Source organism: Montipora capricornis, chromosome 7, assembly GCF_036669925.1.
Source record: "Montipora capricornis isolate CH-2021 chromosome 7, ASM3666992v2, whole genome shotgun sequence".
NCBI classification, from domain to species: Eukaryota; Metazoa; Cnidaria; class Anthozoa; order Scleractinia; family Acroporidae; genus Montipora; species Montipora capricornis.
Genome location: NC_090889.1, coordinates 29,432,275 through 29,454,923, shown reverse-complemented (window position 1 = coordinate 29,454,923; position 22,649 = coordinate 29,432,275). Strand labels below are relative to the sequence as shown.

The 22,649-nt window shown below is 39.5% G+C and overlaps 2 protein-coding genes across 6 annotated transcripts in view; one reads left to right on the top strand and one right to left on the bottom strand.

Annotated features, from left to right (window-relative positions):
* Positions 1-52: 52 nt before the first annotated feature.
* Positions 53-12,994, top strand: LOC138056806 (uncharacterized). 4 transcript variants are annotated; one of them, XM_068902703.1, is made up of 9 exons: positions 53-216; positions 2,011-2,162; positions 3,814-3,925; positions 4,838-4,984; positions 5,857-6,008; positions 7,322-7,433; positions 8,253-8,451; positions 9,828-9,862; positions 9,975-12,994. In XM_068902703.1, the coding sequence occupies exons 2-9, from the start codon at positions 2,139-2,141 to the stop codon at positions 10,937-10,939; spliced, it is 1,746 nt and encodes a 581-aa protein (XP_068758804.1). In that variant the 5' UTR covers positions 53-216; positions 2,011-2,138; the 3' UTR covers positions 10,940-12,994. The 4 variants fall into 4 exon arrangements, with proteins under 4 accessions (XP_068758804.1, XP_068758802.1, XP_068758800.1 ...); XM_068902701.1 differs by lacking the exon at positions 53-216 and adding an exon at positions 242-791 and having other exon boundaries at positions 2,071-2,162; XM_068902699.1 differs by lacking the exon at positions 53-216 and adding an exon at positions 243-791.
* LOC138056805 (transient receptor potential cation channel subfamily V member 5-like) overlaps positions 12,794-22,649 on the bottom strand; it is a 25,223-nt gene continuing 15,367 nt past the window's right edge. For both annotated transcript variants that reach the window (XM_068902697.1, XM_068902698.1), the window contains exons 8-17: positions 22,578-22,649; positions 21,987-22,103; positions 20,352-20,462; positions 19,719-19,870; positions 19,120-19,229; positions 18,535-18,626; positions 17,302-17,427; positions 17,001-17,036; positions 16,722-16,910; positions 12,794-13,940 (exon numbers count right to left, since the gene is read on the bottom strand). The exon at positions 22,578-22,649 is cut by the window's right edge and continues 44 nt beyond it. In XM_068902697.1, the coding sequence (XP_068758798.1) occupies positions 13,863-13,940; positions 16,722-16,910; positions 17,001-17,036; positions 17,302-17,427; positions 18,535-18,626; positions 19,120-19,229; positions 19,719-19,870; positions 20,352-20,462; positions 21,987-22,103; positions 22,578-22,649 (1,083 nt within the window). In that variant the 3' untranslated portion in view covers positions 12,794-13,862. The remainder of the gene's footprint in view (positions 13,941-16,721; positions 16,911-17,000; positions 17,037-17,301; positions 17,428-18,534; positions 18,627-19,119; positions 19,230-19,718; positions 19,871-20,351; positions 20,463-21,986; positions 22,104-22,577) is intronic.

Sequence of the window (22,649 nt, the reverse complement as noted above, 5' to 3'; positions counted from 1 at the left end):
GTCTTTCCTTTCACTTTACTAACAGCTTGCAGCTGACTTCTATTTATTCGAAGTTTTCACTATCGCACATTTGCAAAGAGAATTCGAGACTACACAGTTGTTCTCCGGCGATTGATTACTTCATTCTCATTACGTTTTGCTAAACCGAGTAGTACCTTACCCTAAAGGGAACAGTTGCCGAGAGATCAGGGTGTCATTCTCTGTACTGCCCTGAGGGTGAGTATGTTGTATCGTGTTGGGTTTCTTGTGCTGGGCATGTGGTGCGGACACAGAAAAACAAATGTTCATCTTCGAGGATAGTATCCCGTTTCCAATATACAACAGAGTAAACCAATTGAGATTTGGTACATTGACTTTCCAAAGGACATTCAACTCAAAATGTCTCCTTTCTATTCGGTCATAGAAAAGAAAGAGTCATCGTGGTTTCATAATCTTGTGACCAATGGAAGGCGCGGGAAGTGTCATCATCTTCTGAAAATGAAATTTGCTTTGGTTTCGATCAATTATTTTGTATGATACAGAGATAACAACGCGGCACTCCTTTTTCCGGTAATCGGGGGCTATTAGCTTCGAACTCAGAACACTGCAGGATGTTCTTAAATGATTAAGATAAAGGATGGTGTTTCTTTCAGCCATTACCCAGATAGGGTTACTGGCTTTCGGTCTGACTTCAGAGGCCTTTGTCAATATCAACGCACATCCGATTACTGAAGATATCAGCCAAAGCCTTCGTTGCAGTTCGTTGACGTACAGGTGTAATCGTACGCTCACGATCCGGAGGATCAAAACAGGTAATGAAATATTAAGTCGAAATTCTCACGATTTACAGCCATTCAAGGCGTTATAAAGACTTCGAAGGCTATGAAGTCTCGTGTGTTCGAAAGTGAGGGTGTTTTTTACCGAACGAAAAAGCGGATGTTAGTTGATTTGGAGACGGTTTTTGAAAAAAGGAATTCTGAGACAATAGAGGGAGAAAAGTGAGAGGTTTTTCAATTATCAAATACTTAAATGCAGAAAGTTAGTTATGTCAAGATCGTTTTGGATCAAACTGGTAAATTTCATGCATTTATTTGTTTGTTTGCTCGTTCAGTTTTTTTACTTTTTCAATGCTAACCGACAGACTTGATCGTGAAAGGATCTGAGACAGCCAACAATAAAAGGCATTTAGGTTCTTGTTATAATTAATTTCTGACTTTGTATCAACCTTAGCAGTGGGTAATCGAAAATACAATGGTACTCGACGTGAACTTTTGTGTGTACCTAGAATACACTTCTTCCGTACCTGCGCTTCCGTGTCAAACAATGGGCCATTTCCGAGTTGCTGTTTGACTCGGTTTCGAAGCGAGTCTTGGTGCTCGACTATTGAAAGGGAAATGAGTTTGATTTGCATAAGAATACGCAACTCATTTTCATTTTAATGGTTGTGCACCAGCACTCGCTTTGAAACTGAGGCATGCAGCAACTCGGAAATGGGCTATTCCAAGAGAAAATGAGGGGACAGAGAAGGAGGCTCCCGGTCCAGCCCTTGGGATATGTCATGTCCACGAAAGTTATTTTTACACGAACGGAAGTCTTCCGAGACGTCCGCATGCAGTCTAACCTCGGTCCGATGTTTGAAAGAAAATATATATTCATCAGCCTTCCACGTGCGCCATCATTTTCTCTTTTCACTAAGAACCTGAGAGCGAGGCAAGACTGCATGCGGACCTCTCAGAAGACAGACTTCCGCTAGAACAAAAACTTCCGCTCGTCTAAAAATAACTTTCGTGGACATAACATATCCCGGCCAACGACTTGAGCCTCCCTCTCTGTCCCCTCATTTTCTCTTGGCTATTCCTTTTGCCTATTCTCGTCCCAGTCTCTCCAAGTACTTCTTTTCGCTCGATCAGCTCTCGGTTGTAAAGAGAAAAGCCATGGCAACTAAAAGCAATTTTGTTGTTTATTGATTTTAGCCATTCGCTTGCTTTGTTTTTGCTTTTGTTTGTTAGTTAGTTTGTTTGTTTTTTGTAGTCTCCAACAGTAGTGATTGTAAAGAGGCACAGATTCTCACCAGAGATCCTTGTAAAATAGGACACATCAGCGAACGCTGTAATGTATCGGATGGCATTTGTGTCTCTGAACTGAGAAGGAAGAATGGAATGAAAATCAAGTTCAAGTTACATGTAGGTGTAATTAACCGAAGTGGAGGTGGCTAGCAGAGGATATGCGGAGTTTGAGTAGCCAATCACAGCGTGCCTTCAACGCTATCCACTGTTTTAGTATATACTAATTTGATAGACTATTTTACAGTTGTAGCTAAGTTACCTGGCTTAAGAATGGAAGCGAGGCTTCCGTTGATCCTGTTTTGATACAAACCTTCGTGCTTTTCTCATTTTAATTAAGACTAATTTAGCATTACAACAACACAATTTACACGATGAAAGCAGTGAAGGTCTGTATCAAGACAAGGTCTCCGGCAACCTCGAAGCCATTCATAGGCTAGGTCACTGAGCAAACAACTGTAAAATGGGCTATTCAATACTTGCACAATTCCATAATACACCTCTATTACCCCTAAAACTTTTGCATAACCATGGTGTGCAATTTCTCCTGGGACATGAAAATGTCTCAAGAGAAGTCGAAAACAATGCCTATGCAGATTTTTGAGGGATAAAAGAGGTGTATTACGGGATTTGTGCAAGTAGTGAATTGCTTATAGTCACTCTTATGTCATTTTATGAGCACATTGGGAAGACGATAGCCATAACCATCGCGCACCTGCAACGGTCTTTTAGGTGACACAAAGCTAACGGTTGTAAAATCTCTTCGTAAAGAAGTCTGCTTTCTTGGCAACGGCCGAAAGGAATCGACTGGTGCCCTGGACTCTGAATCTCGGTTGTCCTTTTGCTTGTTGCAAAGCGAAGGGCTTAAATCGTTTCACAAAGACGCATCATACAGTTGCCTTTGTACTGATTTCTTTAGAATATGTGACAAGAATGATCGCAATTAATTATCAATTAGTTTTAATATTTTTATTCATTTTATTTTACATGTATGTTTATAACTACATTAGTGATTATTTATTCGTGTATTCATTCCATACTGACTTGATGCGAAAGCGTTGGCTGTTAATAAAGAAGAAAGAGAAGTAGATGGCTTCACGGATAATCTGAGCGGAAGTCGCCATCAAAGTATAGTAAAGATGACTTCCGTTCAGTCGGTCGACACATTGGTCACTCAGATCTCAGGGCTTTATTCAACCAAACAATGTGACTGTTATTGAATCCTTGAAGAGCAGAGCTCCAAGAAAACTTTGTGACATTTATCACCCGTAATTTCTGGGCGCAGGTGACGTTGAGTATGAGCACACTTTGTGATGCTTATTAAAATCGTTCCTTTTTTTTTTTTAATTACACTCCTACACTTTACATACAATTATTACAGTACATTAAAATAGTGACAATACATGCTATTTACAATGTAATACCTATTAATTGTACATAACTATTAAAAGACAACTTACCAAAATAATTTGTAGTCCTGTAATATGATAATTTCAAACGGAAAGTACATTGCCTAAATTACCCCATTTCTTGTCGAACCAGCCGTTATCTTTACCCTTAAAATATGTGTAACGTTCTACTTCATACTTTATTATTATCTTGACCTTAAATCCTTTAATATTTGAAACTAATGTTTCCTCTGCAGTCCCACAAGTGTAGTTTGCCAATAATATTCGGGAACTAAATAAAAAGTGTAGACTAAGTACCTAGTTACTGGCTCCTGGCTGCTCTAATTTTACTTATTGATGCTTTGTTTTTGATCTTGATACAGTGTCGGTGGTGTTCCAAAACAGAACCAATCAGCATAACCATCAGGCAGAACGCAAGTGGAGTAATCAGAACGAAGGCATGTGTGTACGAAAAACACTGTGAAACAAGACAAGGTGCATTACATTCTAAAGTGTAGTTCAGCTCCTTATTTTTGCCATAACTTTTAAGGGATATAACATTCAGTTAAGAAACATCCATGTGTGAAGCAAACTGAGAGAAAAGTTCTTTCACTTTCTGGGGCCTCACTAGCGGTTGGATTTTCCTCTACGTAAAGGCTATTAACTTCTGAAAAGTCAGAGGCGAACATTGAATAAGACATTTCTGCTCAGGAACCTGACGAGTAACGACGTCGAAAGCACTGGTGCAACCGAGCAGAGAAATAAAGGATATTATTACATGGCCGGTTGGGGATACGAATTTTATCTTCGAGTGCTGAAAGTATCTCTCACTCGTTCTCTTCGCTCACTCAGATACTTTCAGCACGAGAAGATCGAATTCGTATCCCCAACCGGCCATGTAATGTTCTTTTTATTATATAGATATTGATGAAATGTCTAGATTTAAAACAACTTGTTTTAATCATTTTCGAAATGATGAAAAAGTGGTCACCAACCGGTAAAACACGCATATTGTGTAACATAAAACAATATTTGAAAGTTATGAGAAACAAATAATGATAATGTAAAATTTTGCAATAAAGTTGACTTCCGGAATGATATTCAACTCAAAATGTCTCCTTTCTATTCGGTCATAGAAAAGAAAGAGTCATCGTGGTTTCATAATCTTGTGACCAATGGAACGCGCGGGAAGTGTCATCATCTTCTGAAAATGAAATTTGCTTTGGTTTCGATCAATTATTTTGTATGATACAGAGATAACAACGCGGCACTCCTTTTTCCGGTAATCGGGGGCTATTAGCTTCGAACTCAGAACACTGCAGGATGTTCTTAAATGATTAAGATAAAGGATGGTGTTTCTTTTAGCCATTACCCAGATAGGGTTACTGGCTTTCGGTCTTACTTTAGAGGCCTTTGTCAATATCAAGGCACAGATTAAGGAAGATATCTGCCAAAGCCTTCGTTGCAGTTCGTTGACGTACAGGTGTAATCGTACGCTCACGAGCCCATATGACAGTAAGTCATTCAGTGTTACAATCCAGAGGAGCAAAAAAGGTAATTGAAATATTTAGTGGAAATTCTCACGATTTACAGCCATTCAAGGCGTTATATAGACTTCGAAGGCTATGAAGTCTCGTGTGTTCGAAAGTGAGGGCGTTTTTTACCGAACGAAAAAGCGGATGTTACTTGATTTGGAGACGGTTTTTGAAAAAAAGAATTCTGAGACAATAGAATGAGAAAAGTGAGAGGTTTTTCTATTATCAAATACTTTAATAAATGCAGAAAGTTAGTTATGTCAAGATTCTTTTGGATCAAACTGATAAATTTCATGCATTTATTTGGTTGTTTGCTCGTTCAGTTTTTTCACTTTTTCAATGCTAACCGACAGACTTGATCGTGAAAGGATCTGAGACAGCCAACAGTGCAAGGCATTTAGGTTCTTGTTATAATTTATCTCTGACTTTGTATCAACCTTAGCAGTGGGTGATCGAAAATACAATGGTACACGACGTGAACTTTTGTGTGTAACTAGATTACACTTCTTCCGTACCTGTGCTGCCGTGTCAAACAATGGGCCATTTCCGAGTTGCTGTTTGACTCGGTTTCGAAGCGAGTCTTGGTGCTCAACTATTGAAAGGGAAATGAGTTTGATTTGCATAAGAATACGCAACTCATTTTCATTTTAATGGTTGTGCACCAGGACTCGCTTTGAAACTGAGGCATGCAGCAACTCGGAAATGGGCTATTCCTTTTGCCTATTCTCGTCCCAGTCTCTCCAAGTACTTCTTTTCGCTCGATCAGCTCTCGGTTGTAAAGAAAAAAGCCATGGTAACTAAAAGCAATTTGGTTGTTTATTGATTTTAGCCATTCGCTTGCTTTGTTTTTGCTTTTGTTTGTTAGTTAGTTTGTTTGTTTGTTTGTTGTAGTCTCCAACAGTAGTGATTGTAAAGTGGCACTGATTCTCAACAGAGATCCTTGTAAAATGGGACCCATCAGCGAACGCTGTAATGTATCGTATGGCATTTGTGTCACTGTACTGAGAAGCAAAAATGGAATGGAAATCAAGTTCAAGTTACATGTAGGTGTAATAAGCCATTTCCGAGTTCATGTCTGCCTCCTCTTCAAAGCGAGTCTAAGTGCGAAGTTTTTGTGATGGTAATTAGTTCTACTTTACATAAGAATGAAAACTGATTTTCATAAGAAAAACTTCGCACTTAGACTCATTTTGAAGGGGAGGCAGAGTTGAACTCGGAAATGGCCTATTAAGAACTATTCACCGAAGTGGAAGTGAATAGCAAAGGATATTCGGAGTTTGAGTAGCCAATCAGAGCGCGCTTTCAACGTCATCCACTTTTTTAGTATATACTAATTTGATAGACCATTTTACAGTTGTAGCTAAGTTACCTGGCCTAAGAATGGAAGCGAAGCTTCTGTTGACCCAGCTTTGATACAAACCGTCGGGCTTTTCTCATGTTAATTAAGACTAATTAGCATTACAACAACACAATTTACATGATAAAAGCAGTGAGGTCTGTATCAATACAAGGTCACCGGCAGCCTCGAAGCCATTCATAGGCTAGGTCACTGAGCAAACAGCAAACTACATTAGTGATTATTTATTCGTGTATTCATTCCATACTGACTTGATGCGAAAGCGTTGTCTGTTAATAAAGGAGAAAGAGAAGTACATGGCTTCACGGATAATCTGAGCGGAAGTCGCCATCAAAGTTTAGTAAAGATGACTTCCGTTCAGGCGGTCGACACATTGGTCACTCAGACACAACAGTCATTCTCAGGGCTTCATTCAACCAGACAATGTGACTGTTATTGAATCCTTGAAGAGCAGAGCTCCAAGAAAACTTTGTGACATTTATCACCCGTAATTTCTGGGCGCAGGTGACGTTGAGTATGAGCACACTTTGTGATGCTTATTAAAATCGTTCCTTTTTTTTTTTTAATTACACTCCTACACTTTACGTACAATGATTACAGTACATTAAAATAGTGACAATACATGCTATTTACAATGTAATACCTACTAATTGTACATAACTATTAAAAGACAACTTACCAAAATAATTTGTAGTCCTGTAATATGATAATTTCAAACGGAAAGTACATTGCCTAAATTACCCCATTTCTTGTCGAACCAGCCGTTATCTTCACCCTTAATATATATGTAACGTTTTACTTCATACTTTATTTTTATCTTGACCTTAAACAGCTTAAATCCTTGAATATTTGGAACTAATGTTTCTTCTGCAGTCCCACAAGTGTAGTTTGCCAATGATGCTCGGGAACTAAATAAAAATTGTACACTAAGTACCTAGTTACTGGCTCGTGGCTGCTCTAATTTTACTTATTGATGCTTTGTTTTTGATCTTGATACAGTGTCGGTGGTGTTCCAAAACAGAACCAATCAGCATAACCATCAGGCAGAACGCAAGTGGAGTAATCAGAACGAAGGCATGTGTGTACGAAAAACACTGTGAAACAAGACAAGGTGCATTACATTCTAAAGTGTAGTTCAGCTCCTTATTTTTGCCATAACTTTTAAGGGATATAACATTCAGTTAAGAAACATCCATGTGTGAAGCAAACTGAGAGAAAAGTTCTTTCACTTTCTGGGGCCTCACTAGCGGTTGGATTTTCCTCTACGTAAAGGCTATTAACTTCTGAAAAGTCAGAGGCGAACATTGAATAAGACATTTTTCTCAGGAGCCTGACGAGTAACGACGTCGAAAGCACTGGTGCAACCGAGCAGAGAAATAAAGGATATTATTACATGGCCGGTTGGGGATACGAATTTTATCTTCGAGTGCTGAAAGTATCTCTCACTCGTTCGCTTCGCTCACTCAGATACTTTCAGCACGAGAAGATCGAAATGATGATGAAATGTCCAGATTTAAAACAACTTGTTTTAATCATTTTCGAAATGATGAAAAAGTGGTCACCAACCGGTAAAACACGCATATTGTGTAACATAAAACAAGATTTGAAAGTTATGAGAAACAAATAATGATAATGTAAAATTTTGCAACAAAAATGTTAATGTAGTAGAGAAGAATTACGTTAAAGCACAAAAGTATCTTACAATGAAGAGGAAGCTCGCGTTTTATTGGCTAATCGTGTTCGTTACCATGACGACACCTATGTTCTCAGATGTGAAAGATAAAAATGATATGTTCACTGCGCACGGTGAAGATATGATTTTTAATGGCAAGGAAAAATCCTGGTATTTCATCAGTGTCCATATAAATGGATTTTAAATCATCTTGACCACATGTAGAATTTTATTAACACTGATTTACATTTATCATAGACATGGTATGTACATATAAATACTCCAAGGAAGAAAATGATCAAGATCAAGGATTGAAACCTAGACTAATCGATGAGAAAGGAAAGGACAGAGAAACAACGAGACATATCACAACAATCTTTTGTTTTGTTATGCTTTGTTTGCTGCTGGAAATTTTAGCTTGTGTTGTTTTGTACATCTGGATGCGCAACAAACACTGGTAACCATTTATTCAATAATAAATAATGATATGTCAAATCTATTTAGTAAAAAAAGGTTAAGTTTGCTACGAGCCTAGAAGACCCATCAGGCCGGGGCTTATCTCCGGTTACTGTAGCATGAAGCGACAAGGAGTATTTCTACTCCCCCCTGGATGGGATGCTAGTCCATCGCAGGGTTACCCCCAGCATTAAAGTCGCCTGTACCCATTTATACACCTGGGTGGAGAGAGGCACCGTGAGAGTAATGCGTCTTGCCCAAGAACACATCACAATGTCCCCGGCCTGTGGCCCGTCCCGAGAACTTTTCGGGTCCGAAAAGCCATATGTGAAACTACTAACTTCTTGTTTTGGAAAGCCGATCTTTTGAGTTGTTTTCAAGGTAACAAAAAGAAAACTGACTGTGAAGTTTGACGACTTAAATCCTCTCCGTTCTTGAGTTCAAAAGGGAATTGTGACACCCCAAAATTGCCCGTAAAGTTTCGGGATTTTCGAGGAACGGGCCCCAGGACCCGAACCCGGACTTCTCGATCCGGAGTCGAGCGCACTAACCATGAGGCCACCGCGCCTCCCACAATCTTCCATCAATGTATTTAGTACATGGACATCAATTTTGGGCCCTGGGTAAAAGGTGCAATGGTGGTTATGCTAGTAGAGGGAAAAAGCGGAGTATCAGAGGGAGACAGGAGCCCATAATCAGGGGCCCGTTTCTCGAAAGTCCCGAAATATTACGGACCATTTTCGGGTGTCACAATTTCCTTTGTATCTCAAGAACGGGAAGGATTTAAGTCGACAAACTTCACAGTTATTCTTTTTTTTTGTTACCTTGAAAACGCGTTTAAAAATCGGCTTTCCAAAACGAGCGGTTGGCACTTTCACAAATGGCTTTTCGGGCCCGAAAAGTTTTCGGGACTTTCGACAAACGGGTCCCAGGAGCCTTCGATTCCAACACTAGGTCTATGTAAAGGCATTTTCACTGATCAAGCTATTTTCAGACGAGTTTTTAAATAACATTTGGCTTGCACAATTGACCATCCATTCGCAATCCCATCGGTAATAATTTCTCATGCATGACTTGTGATTCGCTGGAAAGGTCTGTTTTCATCGGAAAATCGATCTAAATCAACACGGTCTGCAAAAACGCTGTTCCACAATTACAATGAAATTGTACGATCCTATTCATGTTCTTGTAAAAGAAAACAAACTACCTAAGGAGAGGTGAGAACGGAAATCCAGTAAGGGAGTGGTCTCACAACTGCGCCAACCTTGCCTCACTGTTACCCTCTTAGTAACTCCCCTTGACCAAACAGGGTTTACTTAAAATGGGAAAAAAGATGGCACTCGAATGACATTTGGAATTGTTACTTGATCTTTACAGGCAGCCTGCGACACCTGAAATCGAAAACTCTTTCGGTAAGTAATGATAAAAGAGACAAGATTTTTTTGTTGTTGACCTTATCCATATTTCATTCTGTTTCGTCGTAGTTATCTCCTGCATTGACATTGGCATCATTGTTATCATCAGGTATCCCTTCTGACGACGAGCCTGGGCAGTTGTCTCCGAACTCACCACAGTCCCCAGGCACGAACAACAGGGCGCCCAGGGTGATTGCAAATAATGATCACCCATCAGAAGAACGAGACAAAAGTCGGGAAATGGATTCCGCTGTTGAACCAGCTCGCTATCGAAGTCTCTGCCAAAACAGAAATCTAGGAATGTCTGATGGTAGATATATCACCAACGGAGACCAAGAACTTGGAAGGATAGTCAAAAACGAAGAACCATTATATTGGGTTCTTGAGGGATCAGGCCCATCCGAAGAAGGACCAAGAAGTTCAGGCGAACCATCCACATCATTGTTATCATCAGGTATCCCTTCTGACGACGAGCCTGGGCGGTTGTCTCCGAACTCACCACAGTCCCCAGGCACGAATCGAGAAATCTTCCAAGCCCTGTTGCCGAACAACAGGGCGCCCAGGGTGATTGCAAATAATGATGACCCATCAGAGGAACGAGACGAAAGTCGGGAAATGGATTCCGCTGTTGAACCAGCTCGCTATCGAGGTCTCTGCCAAAACAGAAATCTAGGAATGTCTGATGGTAGATATATCACCAACGGAGACCAAGAACTTGGAAGGATAGACAAGAACGAAGAACCATTATATTGGGTTCTTGAGGGACCAGGCCCATCCGAAGAAGGACCAAGAAGTTCAGGCGAACCATCCAGTTTTTCCAGAATTCATCAAGACCCCTTGCGTGGCGTTACAGAGGAACTACCAGTTCAAAATATGAATACATGCAAGGAATCCCTGTATGGTGTTGTTGAAATCCCGATAGGCGTGACTGAACGTTTATACAAGGAACAAGAAGCTGGAAACACAGATGATCAGCCTGACAGTGCACTTTCCCGTGGTGCGGCGATCGGCACATTTATCATGTCCTTGAAACACAAAGTCAGACCCAAACCCAAAGCCAAAGTTGAAGCTTAAACCCTTTTCAGAAATGGCCTTGCAAAGCTTGAACAGCATTGAAGTTTAGAGAAAATAATTAAGAAAATTTCACTTAGGGGCGGACCATTAGAAACAAGACGCCTAAGAGCGTTTTCGTGGGATGCACAAAGAGTTAACACAAATTGTCTAGTTATAGATGGTTTTCACACAGTTGGTGCACTGAGCAATCGAGAAAAAAGTCTTCTGGGAATATGACTCTATCATAATGCAAAACATGAGCCAAAATTTGCTATTCTTTTGTGCACCTACATGGCCCTCATCACGTGATTAAAAACCATCTACAGTAAACTACCATGGTTAGTTCAACGGAGCACTGGGTCGAATTCTCACTGAGGCCTCCTGCCACAGGTACCCCACTAAATTACCGGAAGGGGGTAAAGATCCATGCTGGAATTTTTTAAAGACCAATGTGCCTGCAGAAATTTTTTCTGGGATGCGGGATTTTTCTTTAGGCACAACCGCTTGAGGGATTTTTTAAAGGCAATTTCCCATTGCAGAAATTCGTTGTTTTTTAAAGGGGAAATTGGTCTTTTCCTTATTTAGAAAGAAAAGAAAATGTACCAAAATGTCAATCCCACGTGCAGGGCGTGCAAAAACATTCTTTGTATCATTTACGTTGTTTTGTGGGCTTATCCTAGTTGTTGACTCGTCGTTGCCTTTGATTTCGTCGTCGTACATTAAGAAGAAAACGCCTCATATCCTAGGAAACTAATGTTCCGTATCTCCATTATGTGATAAAGACCTCGTGAGTCCGTAGGTAAGTGCGGAAAAAAATATCTCTCCAGTCACGTCAATTGATGTTTCATCATCTCCGCTTTTAAATTTGTAACTAAATTGACCTCGGTAAAATAAACCAACAGACGTGCGGATGAGGTAAAACAGTGGAAAACAAAGACTGCAAGTCAAACGAAAATAGCCTGTCATAACCATGACGGTAGAAAAACAAATTTGGACGGGAAACAAAGGAAAATACAAACGACGAAGCGGAGATTGAATTGACGTCATTAATTACTTTTTCAAGTGTCAATTAGGCCCCAGTTATTTAAACGATGAATGGCGCTATCCACCGGATAAATCACTATCAAGTGGATAAGTCCTAGCGAAATCAACCTTTTGATCAACTGAGGCCAGAGCTTTAGATGCTCTCGAAACAAAGGTTTTTGTACCAGTGGTTGGTGCATTGGAACTCAACATTGAACTCAAATCGATGTCGTCTTCATTAGCCATATTACACTAGAAACCTTGATTTTTGGGTGGAGGAAAGACAAAAATAGCTTCCGTCAAATTCTGGAGAACTGACTGAGTATTTAAGGTGGCAGAAGCAGACGGGGAATTAGTATGGGTAATCAAATGGTGACGAGTGAAATAAGGGAATAATTTCACGCGCGTTTTGTCCCGAAAAATCAAATAATTTTCTAATACCGAGCCGTTTTTGTCCGAATGGAAAGTGCACAACGTAAACATTATGCAAGTCACCTCTGTCTACATAGTCTTTTGCAGGGAAGAGGTTTGCTCTCCTGTGGCAACTTTCATGGTATACAATTTAATACACAGAAAAAACATTTTCATCATGACATTTTGGCCTATCTCTTACAGTTTAGTCTCGTTGGTTATTCAGTTTTAACTAAAATTACAACGAACTTTTTCTTTTTCATCTTTAACGGCTTTGTCGCGACGGTAGTATGTAAGTATCTCAGCTAATCCGTTTAATTTGTTTTTGTAAGTATGCGAATAATGCATCAATTCATTCATTGTATTTTTCTTATAAATAGGATTAAATTCAAATTGTAAACCTCATCACAACTAAAGATGGCATAAGTATGTCGAAATATGTCTTGTAAAAAATTTTAAAATGTTTTTATTTCTTCAAGTTATTCATCGTTTTACTCAAAACAATCCTTACTATATACTGAAGTAATTAGGGAATGTTTTCATAAATAATGTTAAGAGATGATTTTCACTACTGACACTAGTATTGTGAGCAACATACGCAGAGTTAGAAACATCCTGATTATTAATACACTTTCGTTAGAACAAGGTTTGAGTTGTTTCGGTACTAATTCGGAGATACTCGGCAAAAACCGAATGCCCCCGAGCAAGAGTCGAACATATGACGTTCTGATTACCAGTTCGGATGCTCTACCACTAAGGAAAATCGTGGCAGCTTGGGCATTGAACGAGTTAGGTTCCGAACTTGTAATCGGAAGATCGTAGTATTCTCTATTTTCACATTCCCCATAATGCACTTTGTTTGCACTTTGCCCCCACATTTTGCATAAACCATTGTTTTCAAATGCTCTTGGGACACTGCATAAGAGCATCTAAAAACAATTGTGTATGCAAAATTTAGGGGTCAAACAAAGTGAAATAGAGAATCCCCGAGTCAGCAATGGAAAAATCGTTTTTCATCTCATCAACGTTTAACGTCGGTGCTTCTGTGCATGTTTCTTATACTTCCGCCGTCGACAGTGAAAAGCTGTCCTTCGTAGAAAACGTCACTAAGCTCTGCCAGTGAAGTAATGGTTCATGGAGATAATCTGATAGTGTTTTCAACATATTAGTAATTCCATCCATGGTATTTCTTGGGCGATGAAACCTCAATACTTGTTCAAAAATAAATATTTTAAGTTAAGTTATCAGTGAAGAAATCGATAGTCATCCGTGAAGCCTCACTTTTTCATTCGACTGATTTTTCTTTTCCATCTGAAGAACCAATATATTTATCTTCCTTGCATTTGCCACACCGGCATCGTCCTAGGGTTACTGTGCACCACTAAAAGACATCCAACTATCCGTTCCTTGCGGTTGTCTATTTTATGTTCCACGTAACGTCATTTGACTTCCCGCATGCGTAAGTTCTGTTCAGTTGATATTGCGTCACATGATACGCGGCTCTTGAAAATCACGTCTCTGCCGGTGGAAGATGGCTTTTCGATGCCTGTTCCTGCAGTTTATTCTTGATGGAATCAATACCCAGAATCTAAGGAGAACAATCACAATATTCACTCGCAGTTCTGTTTTACTTATTTTCTCACTATTCTTGTAGAAATCCTTATCTCAGTTATTCATAGCTTTATGTCTCCATCCTCAAAGGGCATCAAGTAATTGTTTAACTTCGGTTGCTCTGCAAGACTAGTGAAAACTTTTTAAGACAACGAATCTTTAGTTTTTTACTACCGCATTGACGTTAAAACTATCAATATTAAAGGAACCTCCATTTCAACAATAGCATAACTTAAAGCCATAGGAAATGATTTATATACTCAGCTTTTGCTTGAATATTTTTTCAAGGAAACCGTTTGTGTCGGACATAAATAAACTTCAGAATCGTTTATTTTTGTTATCAAATTTTTCGAGCGCCGCCATCTTGGTAATAGGTCTGAGTGTGGGAGGCGCGGTGGCCTCATGGTTAGAGTGCTCGACTCCGGATCGAGTAGTCCGGGTTCGGGTTCTGACCGGGTACATTATGTTGTGGTCTTGGGCAAGACACTTTACTCTCACGGTGCCTTTCTCCACCCAGGTATATAAATGGGTACCGGCGAAATGCTGGGGGCAGCCCTGCGATGGATTAGCATCCCATCCAGGGGGAAGTATTAATACTCCTAGTAGCTTCATGCTAAGGAAACCGGAGATAAGCGCCGGCCTGATGGGCCTCCTGGCTCGTAAGCAGAGACTTTTAATAGGACTGAGTGGAGTCCAATTCGGTCTGTAATCATACGAATGATAACAAAATCGGGAGTCCGATTTGATTACCACGAGTATGACTACGGACCGAATTACACGACACGAAGTCCTCGTTCTGATTAATCATAAAAATTACAATTTCCGAGAAAAGAAGAGCCAAGTTACGAAGGAAAAATTTGCATGACAAGACTGACAGGAGGCGTAAATTGTTTAATGTCGCTCTGAAAGAAAGAAAGAAAGCCCCAATTTTGGAGTCTACACTGTTTCTATGGTGATTGAAACCAAGGTTGTGATTGGTTGATTTAAACTACAACTTTGAATGTGATTGGCTAATTGAACTAACAACTCGAAAACCGCTCTAGAGCGAGTTTCAATTGAGTTTCGTAAAACCAAAACCAAAGTAATTACTTTGGCCAATCAAAAAGGACGGAGACAATCCGGCAAACCAATCAAAACTCGAAGTAATTACACGTAGCCGACACAAAGCGCGGGAAAATGTGCACGCGTGAGCCACGATTGGTTTTGGTTTCACTTCTGATTGGTTGAAAAAATGGCGCGAGAACTTTGAACCAATCACTGAGTGAAGTAATCATAGAGCGGTTTTCAATTGAGTGTCGTAAAACCAAAACCAAAGTAATTACTTTGGCCAATCAAAAAGGACGGAGACAATCCAGTAAACCAATCAAAATTCGAAGTAATTACACGTAACCGACACAAAGCGCGGGAAAATGTGCACGCGTAAGCCGCGATTGGTTTTGGTTTCACTGCTGATTGGTTGAAAAAATGGCGCGAAAACTTTGAACCAATCACTGAGTGAAGTAATCATAAACCAAAGTAATTCACTAATTGCTTTCGACAGTCAATTGAAAACCGCTCTAGACTTGCGCGAGATTTTAGACCAATCACTAAGCGTAGCAATTGCATTCCCGTAATTACTACAAGGTGTCTCGTTCATTTTTTGTTTTTGTTTTTCAGATGAATCTGACCTTTGAGTACACGAATAAAGTGTGGACCATTCACTAAAGGTAAGAAGCAATACTTTTTGGTTTTACTGTTTATTAAGCGCCAAAAGGTTGTTCAAACATTGGATGCAATATTTATAGCATTTTACAGCGTTTAATGCGCAATGTACAGTCGTCATGCAGGTGGCAAGGAACTGCTTTTACCTTCTCCTCAGCCAAATTCCTGCCAACTGTCAAATCTTGTAGAACAGCCTAGCGTTAGATGTTTAAAGATTCAATTAAGTTTGACTGAACTTACGCCAGGTCCTTTTAGCTCAAAGATATTATAAAAAGTGTTAACACTTTCTTATCTAACAGCGGCATTGTTTAGTTTCTTAAATATCCATTATGAAGTATTTAAGTCTTTTATGACGTTCAAGCTTATTTTATGGGAAGGAAATGGTGTTTAAGTCATTGACATGAATCAGTTTTAGGAACTGTCGGATTTTTTTATGTTTCGTTGATTATAACTGCAATTTTTGGCAAGGGGATAAAATCAAAAAGTTGGTTTATTGGCTTGGTGAAATTTAAACCATTGAGATCCAAGGGGCTTATTTAATTCGATACTCAATTAATACAAGAAAATAACTTTTAACCACATAACATAATGTTTAAAATCATAATTATTCGAACTTTTTTCAATGGAAGTGTTTATATATCTAAATAAATGAATTTCAAAAACGCATGTTTTGGTTTTCAAATTTCCCGAGCGCCGCCATCTTGAATAATTGTGACGTGTTGTGTTGCCCTATTGTTTCAAAACAAAAGCCCTTTGTGTGAAAACAATATGGGCAACGGTAACACGTCACAATTATCCAAGATGGCGGCGCTCAGGGAATTGGAAAGTGAAAATAAGTGATTCTAAAGTTCATTTTTTCCGATCCCAACACTTTTTTGGAGAAAATTGTCGACCAAAGTTGATTGCAAACATTATTTTGTTTGGTCTAAGATTATTCATTCGTCGGGGTGGACGTTCCCTTTAAGTCGATATTTCTCATTTTTTCGTAGTCAGGAAAAAGTTGCTTTCTTCGAGGTCATGTCACAACTCGTTCAAAAAGGAGTTTATACCCTCGTACCTGCCAATTTAAGATGGCCGTCCTCCGCTTATCCGCTTTACTCGGTAAACTGCTTTTCTTTATCACCATAAGTCCTCTCCGTCTCTCTCCAGTCTCCTCTTGGTTCATATTGACCGAGTAATCATCTTGGAGCCTCTTCAATTCTGATGGTTTCACGGAACGTTCTAAGACCATAATAATCTGTGCCCACTGTGTAAACACAAATGCTCTCATTTTAGAGTCAAAGTTACTTTCATTTTTATTTTTACAATTCCAACTTTTTTGTATTCCTTTAATTACCTGTCTTCGCCATTCTTTCTCTGAGCGGTCTGAGATCTAAAGAGAAAACAACGGAAAACTCAATTCTCTACTCCTCGCGTGATCTTTAATTAAAAGGTTCTGGTCCCAGACCTCGTCCTCATTTACTTAACTGCTGACCCAAGTTGTTAAATGGGCGAATTTATACGCTTGCACCTATCTAGACTATATTACATTCATCAAAAATGCTTTGCATACACATTTGGCTTCGGGCTACTTTAAGTAAGCAACACCTAATGTCGCCATTTCCCTTGCTTCACACGTATGAGGTCGTATTACTTACATTCTGGTAAGTGTTGGCCATCATGGCAATCAACATGTTCATGAGTAAGACCGTGACGAATAACATGAAGTAGAAAAACAGCAGTTTTGCTAACGTTGGATGCCGGGACATATCGAAGGAGAAAAACTGGAAAAGAACAAAAAGATAAAATCATTATGGCTCCGTCTGTAAAAGAAAAACACTGATTTGTCGTGCATTTCTCGCAAGGATCTTCTTCTTTGGGTGAGAGAAGTCCTTCGTTATGTTATAAAGGAAGACGTTAAAGGGCCTGAAAGTAAATTTGCCTGTCTTGTACTTGTAGTTTTCAAAACTTGTCGCGTTTTGCAAATGCGAGCAAAGTTGGGTGTCCTAAGCATAGCCATCTCGGTGGAATAGTTACTCAGTGTCAATAAGGAAACAATTTTCTGATTACTAAGTTGTATTAGAATTTTACTGGGCCACGGCTTAAGTTAGAGTCATGATAAATTTTTGATCATGATATGTCTTTTGCCGTCTCGACTCTAACACTACAGAAATCGAAATCTTTGTCATTAAATTAAATCAAATTTTAAGTCTAGTTTAGCTCTATTTTTCACCTAATGTTTTTTTATGAAATTTTCCTTTGATAATTCTATGCTAAAGTAATATAAGTTTGTTGTAGTTGGAACTAAAGGGACACTTTATGCGCGATAAATGCAAAAATACGGCGACGAAATTCACCTTATTTGCCAGCCCCTCAAAGACGGCATTGACTGTAAATGCTAAAAAGATGTACGCCTTTGTTGAAAGCACATTTGATCGAGCTTATTCTCTTCATTTATCGATCCTTGGATGGCCTGCGCCGCAGACGTAATCTAACACCGGTTAGTGACGTCTGCGAAGCAGTGCCGTAATCCTCGTTCGTTTCAGGGCCCCCAGCAGCGTACCAGGATTTGAGTACGCGCCATGATTGGTCAGTTTAAAAAACAATTGTTCAATTCGCCGTCAATTGGTAATAGCCAATCAGATTAAAACGAAATGAAATTTGAAACGCATTTCCGCTTGTTCGTTGAGTCTGTCGGGGGTCCACAGCAAGGATCTCGGCGTTAATAACCGGTGTTAGATTACGTCTACGACGCTGGCTAATCCTGAGATTAAGGAACATGGAATTGAAATGCTTATTTCCGATCATCCTTTTTTCCTCATTTATAACTTGATGTTTTGCTAAGGACAAAACAACACAAAAACTCTGAATATACGTTTTATACGACTTACATCAAACTCTCCAAATGTCATGCGCATTAAGGTCATTATAGTGTAGCCCTCGTTCTGATATCCTTCAACTCCTCCCATCACGTTCAAAAAGGCTGTCAAGGAAGCAACGAATTCCATATGGTATTACAACATCGCCGTTACGTGAAAAAGTGTTGTAGAGTAAATTCCTGTAACACTGAGTGTCTCTTTAATTGCACTGTTTTGAGCCCCTTTCACAGCAATTTCGCGTTACAGGTCGTATACCCTTCAATAAGTGAATAGATAGCTAGATAATGAGTATCGAAAGCAAAATCTCCATTTTTTTGACTTTTTTATGGGCCGCTAAGTGATTGTCCGAAAAGAGTCTCGTGTCATTTTGTCAACCAATAAGAAAATGAAACCAATGCTCTAGTTTTCCCGCGATTTGGCGCCGCCTGCGAGTTCTGATTGGTTAATTGACTCGTCTGCGTCTGCTTTCATTGGTCAATGCAATTGTGTTGATTATGGTCATCCAATAGCTGATTAAAAATTAACCCCTCTACTACAGCGATGATCTTTTGCGGTCTTCATCCCCTCCCCCGCCCCATCAACATTCCAAAGGCTTACCTTGTGCGAGTCCCAGTAGATAGATAATGTATATAATGAAAAATCTTGACATGTCCCCAGCACACATCCTGTAGATCATATCTACAAACGGGCCAATTGCTTCAAATCCTCTGAAAGATTTCGAAAGAGGTGATTAGTATAGTTTTCCTCCTTTTATTGAAATTGTAAATTTCACCAACATGGAGCATGAGATGAGACATGGCAGTCCTGGCGGCTTAGAAACCGCGCCTCCCACCTCTGAGACCCAGGTTCAACTCGAGGTCGTATGTGGGCTGAGTTTCAGTCGATCTCAATCTGACTCCGAGGGTTTTTCTCCGGGTATTCCGGTTTTCCTCCCTCATCAAAATCTACTCTCGATCAATCACATCCGGCTACGGGCGGATACCCTCGATAGGGTTAACCTCTGGTATCTTCCCTTTCATTGAATTACATGAATAAAGTTGCTATTATTATTACAGACTATGTGTATGAAATCCTAAAGATAACCCATCCAAGTAAAGGCAATTGAGGAATAATATCCTGTGGTGTCGTTTATTAAACTACGCAAGGATCATTATTGTCTTGACCTGACTACGAAATCTAACAAAATGAATACCAACCTGCAGAAAAAGAGGAGATAGCACCAGGCCATCGGAGCAGCCAGAATTAGCATAGTGGTTTCCACATTTCTGTATCCAAGGTAGCGAAATGGTAAGGCCAGGATGACCAGAAGACAAGACATAAGGAAGATGGCCTTTCCAGGAGCGTCACGCTAAAACAGAGAATGCACACAGGTGTCACACTGCTTTCTAAAGAAAGCATTAAGGTTGAGTGTTTAGAGCGCTAGAATCGTCACGTGGAGTTCCCCGTCCTCGATGCTAAATCGACTTGTTTCTGAGAGTTTTCAGGTTATACTTGTTGCAACTGTGACGGTGTCGTGACGATATTGTTGTCGATGGTGTTGATCCATAGCTTATTTTTCTTGTTGTTCTTGATTCCCCATTACCACATATTCATGATTTTGTTTTATTGTTCATAGTCGTTTGCTTTTGTCCTTATATATCTTCGTTCCCGTTGATCGCTTCCACGCGGTTCCTTGGCCCCCTTAAAACTACTAACTGATCTGCTACAACACAGTTGTGTTTTCAACGGATTCATGCTTAATTTGATAGATCTTTGAATATTGGTGGTTAAGTCTGGTAAATCTTACGGTGCTACAAGAGGAGGACTTGGCTAATACAACTAAATCTTACCAAAGAATTCAGTTGAGCCTTAATTCCCTGACTGATTAAGACATCTTTGATCTCCAACACCAAGTAGATTATTGCGCCAAGAACTGTAATGCTCTCAGCTACGACTCGAAACTGAAAGGCAGAGGAACCTTATTTTAGTGATACAATCATAATATAAGAGTTATTAGGGGTTAGCTGGGCGTCTACTGTAGTTGTTATTTTGTTTTTAAGGTGATTCCTCAGTATTGTACTGATCATCCTGTACTGCGCATATGGTGTGTCAATATTTGTAAATTGGTCAAATTTGCAGCATTGTAAATATGGCTTAAGTCGATCATGCACGCTGAAACAGTCCTCAAAACACGCGAGAGAAGTTGTGAATGACCCATAATTTATCTCTTTGCGAATAAGACAGGTACGATGGTGGTTTACCCTTAAACGAGCACGGTGACCTATATTTTCTATTGCATAATTTTGATGTACAAATTATCCCCTCTAAATCCAAAAATTTTTTTAAATTTATCAGAAGGAAAAAGAGATATCGCTAAAAATGTACACAGAGGCCCTAACCCAGGGATCTAAATTGTGATCTTGAAAACAACGACTAGAGAAACGTTTTGAGTCGACGTCGTTTTAAGTTGAGTGATTTTTCCATAAACTATATAAGCCAGTGTTCCAAATGCTCTAGACTTTCTACCGATCAGCTTTTTTTTCAAGTGTTACTTTAAAAACCCTCTCGTTTAGCTATCGCAAAATGTACCTTGAACCGATGAAATAACGCGTGTGTTTAGTATCAGTACAGGCATCAATGGGGTAAGATTGGCCCATTGTATCTCTTAAGCAAGCACGGTGACTTTATCTTTTTTATTGTAGTTCTCAAAACAGGGATTAGTAGGGAACATTCAGGGAAAGTTTCAAGAAAATCGTTCGACAACTTCTTTTCTGAGGAATCACTTCAATAGACTATAAGCTTCAATCAACCTAATCGTATTCCTCCAAGTGTATAACCTATGGCATACTACTCGACTAACCATGAGATGGATTAGGATCGAACCGTTTATCGGTGGTAAAGAAATGAACCTGGTTAAGGACGGTGCCTGCTAATTAAAAGGTATTTTTGGCCGGGTTATGAATATGCGAGAAAAGCAGATCTCAGCATGTGTTATTTAAATCCAAAAAGATAATTAATCAACAATATTTGTAAAAAGCTTTAAAACACAAAGCAAAATGTATGGCGTTTTTTTCCAAATTAAAGCTTAATTATCTCTGAAAAAATGCATGGTTACCCCCAGTTTTCTTTTTGGATACCAAGAGCACTTGCCGAGTTCTGATTTCTCTGCACAGTTTCAAACCGCGCAAAAATATCCCTGTGTTAGTATGCATCACTCATAGGAAAACCGAGTATCTCGAGATGCGCAGAACGTATGCGCAATAACTATAGTGGGCACCGGCATTAAGGCCTACTCGTGTGAGTAGGCTTAAAAATCGTTTACCCTCTGAGAGCAATAGGCTAGTATCTGAATCAAAATCAGATCTATTAACACATGTTTTGTCACTGAACCAGTCTCTTTTTCAAACACTAGCAACAAAGACAAATGGTTATTCTTGAAAACAAAATCACCTATCAGTAGATTGACAAAAGGAAGACCTCCTTACTAATTCTTCGTTGGTCTCTATTCTCAAAAATTCCAAATCTCGAGGACGGTAATAAATAGACAAGCTGAAAAACAGTAAGTACAGGACAGCAAATAACAAACGCCGGTAGAACTTGCCCTGAAAGATATAAAAATTATAGTTATTCAATTAGACGCTCCAAAGGGTGAGATAAATACGAGATTGTCTCAGGTTTGATATCTAAATGCCGTAAGTGTTTATCAGTTTAATGTATGGAATGTGCGCAACTCCACAACTAATTTTAGCTCAGTAAATATTCTCGAAATTAGAGCTACAACAGATTGCTTCACTACTTAACTTTTTCTCGTGTCTCGCTTGTCACCACACATGCTCTAAAACGAAGTCATGCTACTTACGTCGTGACATACTACACCCATTGCAATTTTTTGAGGCATAGAAAAGCATTTTATAGAAATGTGGTATCAACTTTTTTCGCTTTTGTTTGTTTAGATCAGGATAGAGACTTCAAACATAGCCGGTAACCGACAGTTCCTTGTCTTCTTTCACGCATGTAGATATGTGAACACGCATTGCGTACCTACTCACATAGAACGCTCACGAACTTGACCTTACCCTGGCAAAAGCTTTCCATTTCTCCTCCAGAAGTCTATAGATGATGCCACTGTTCAACATATCCAAGTGATC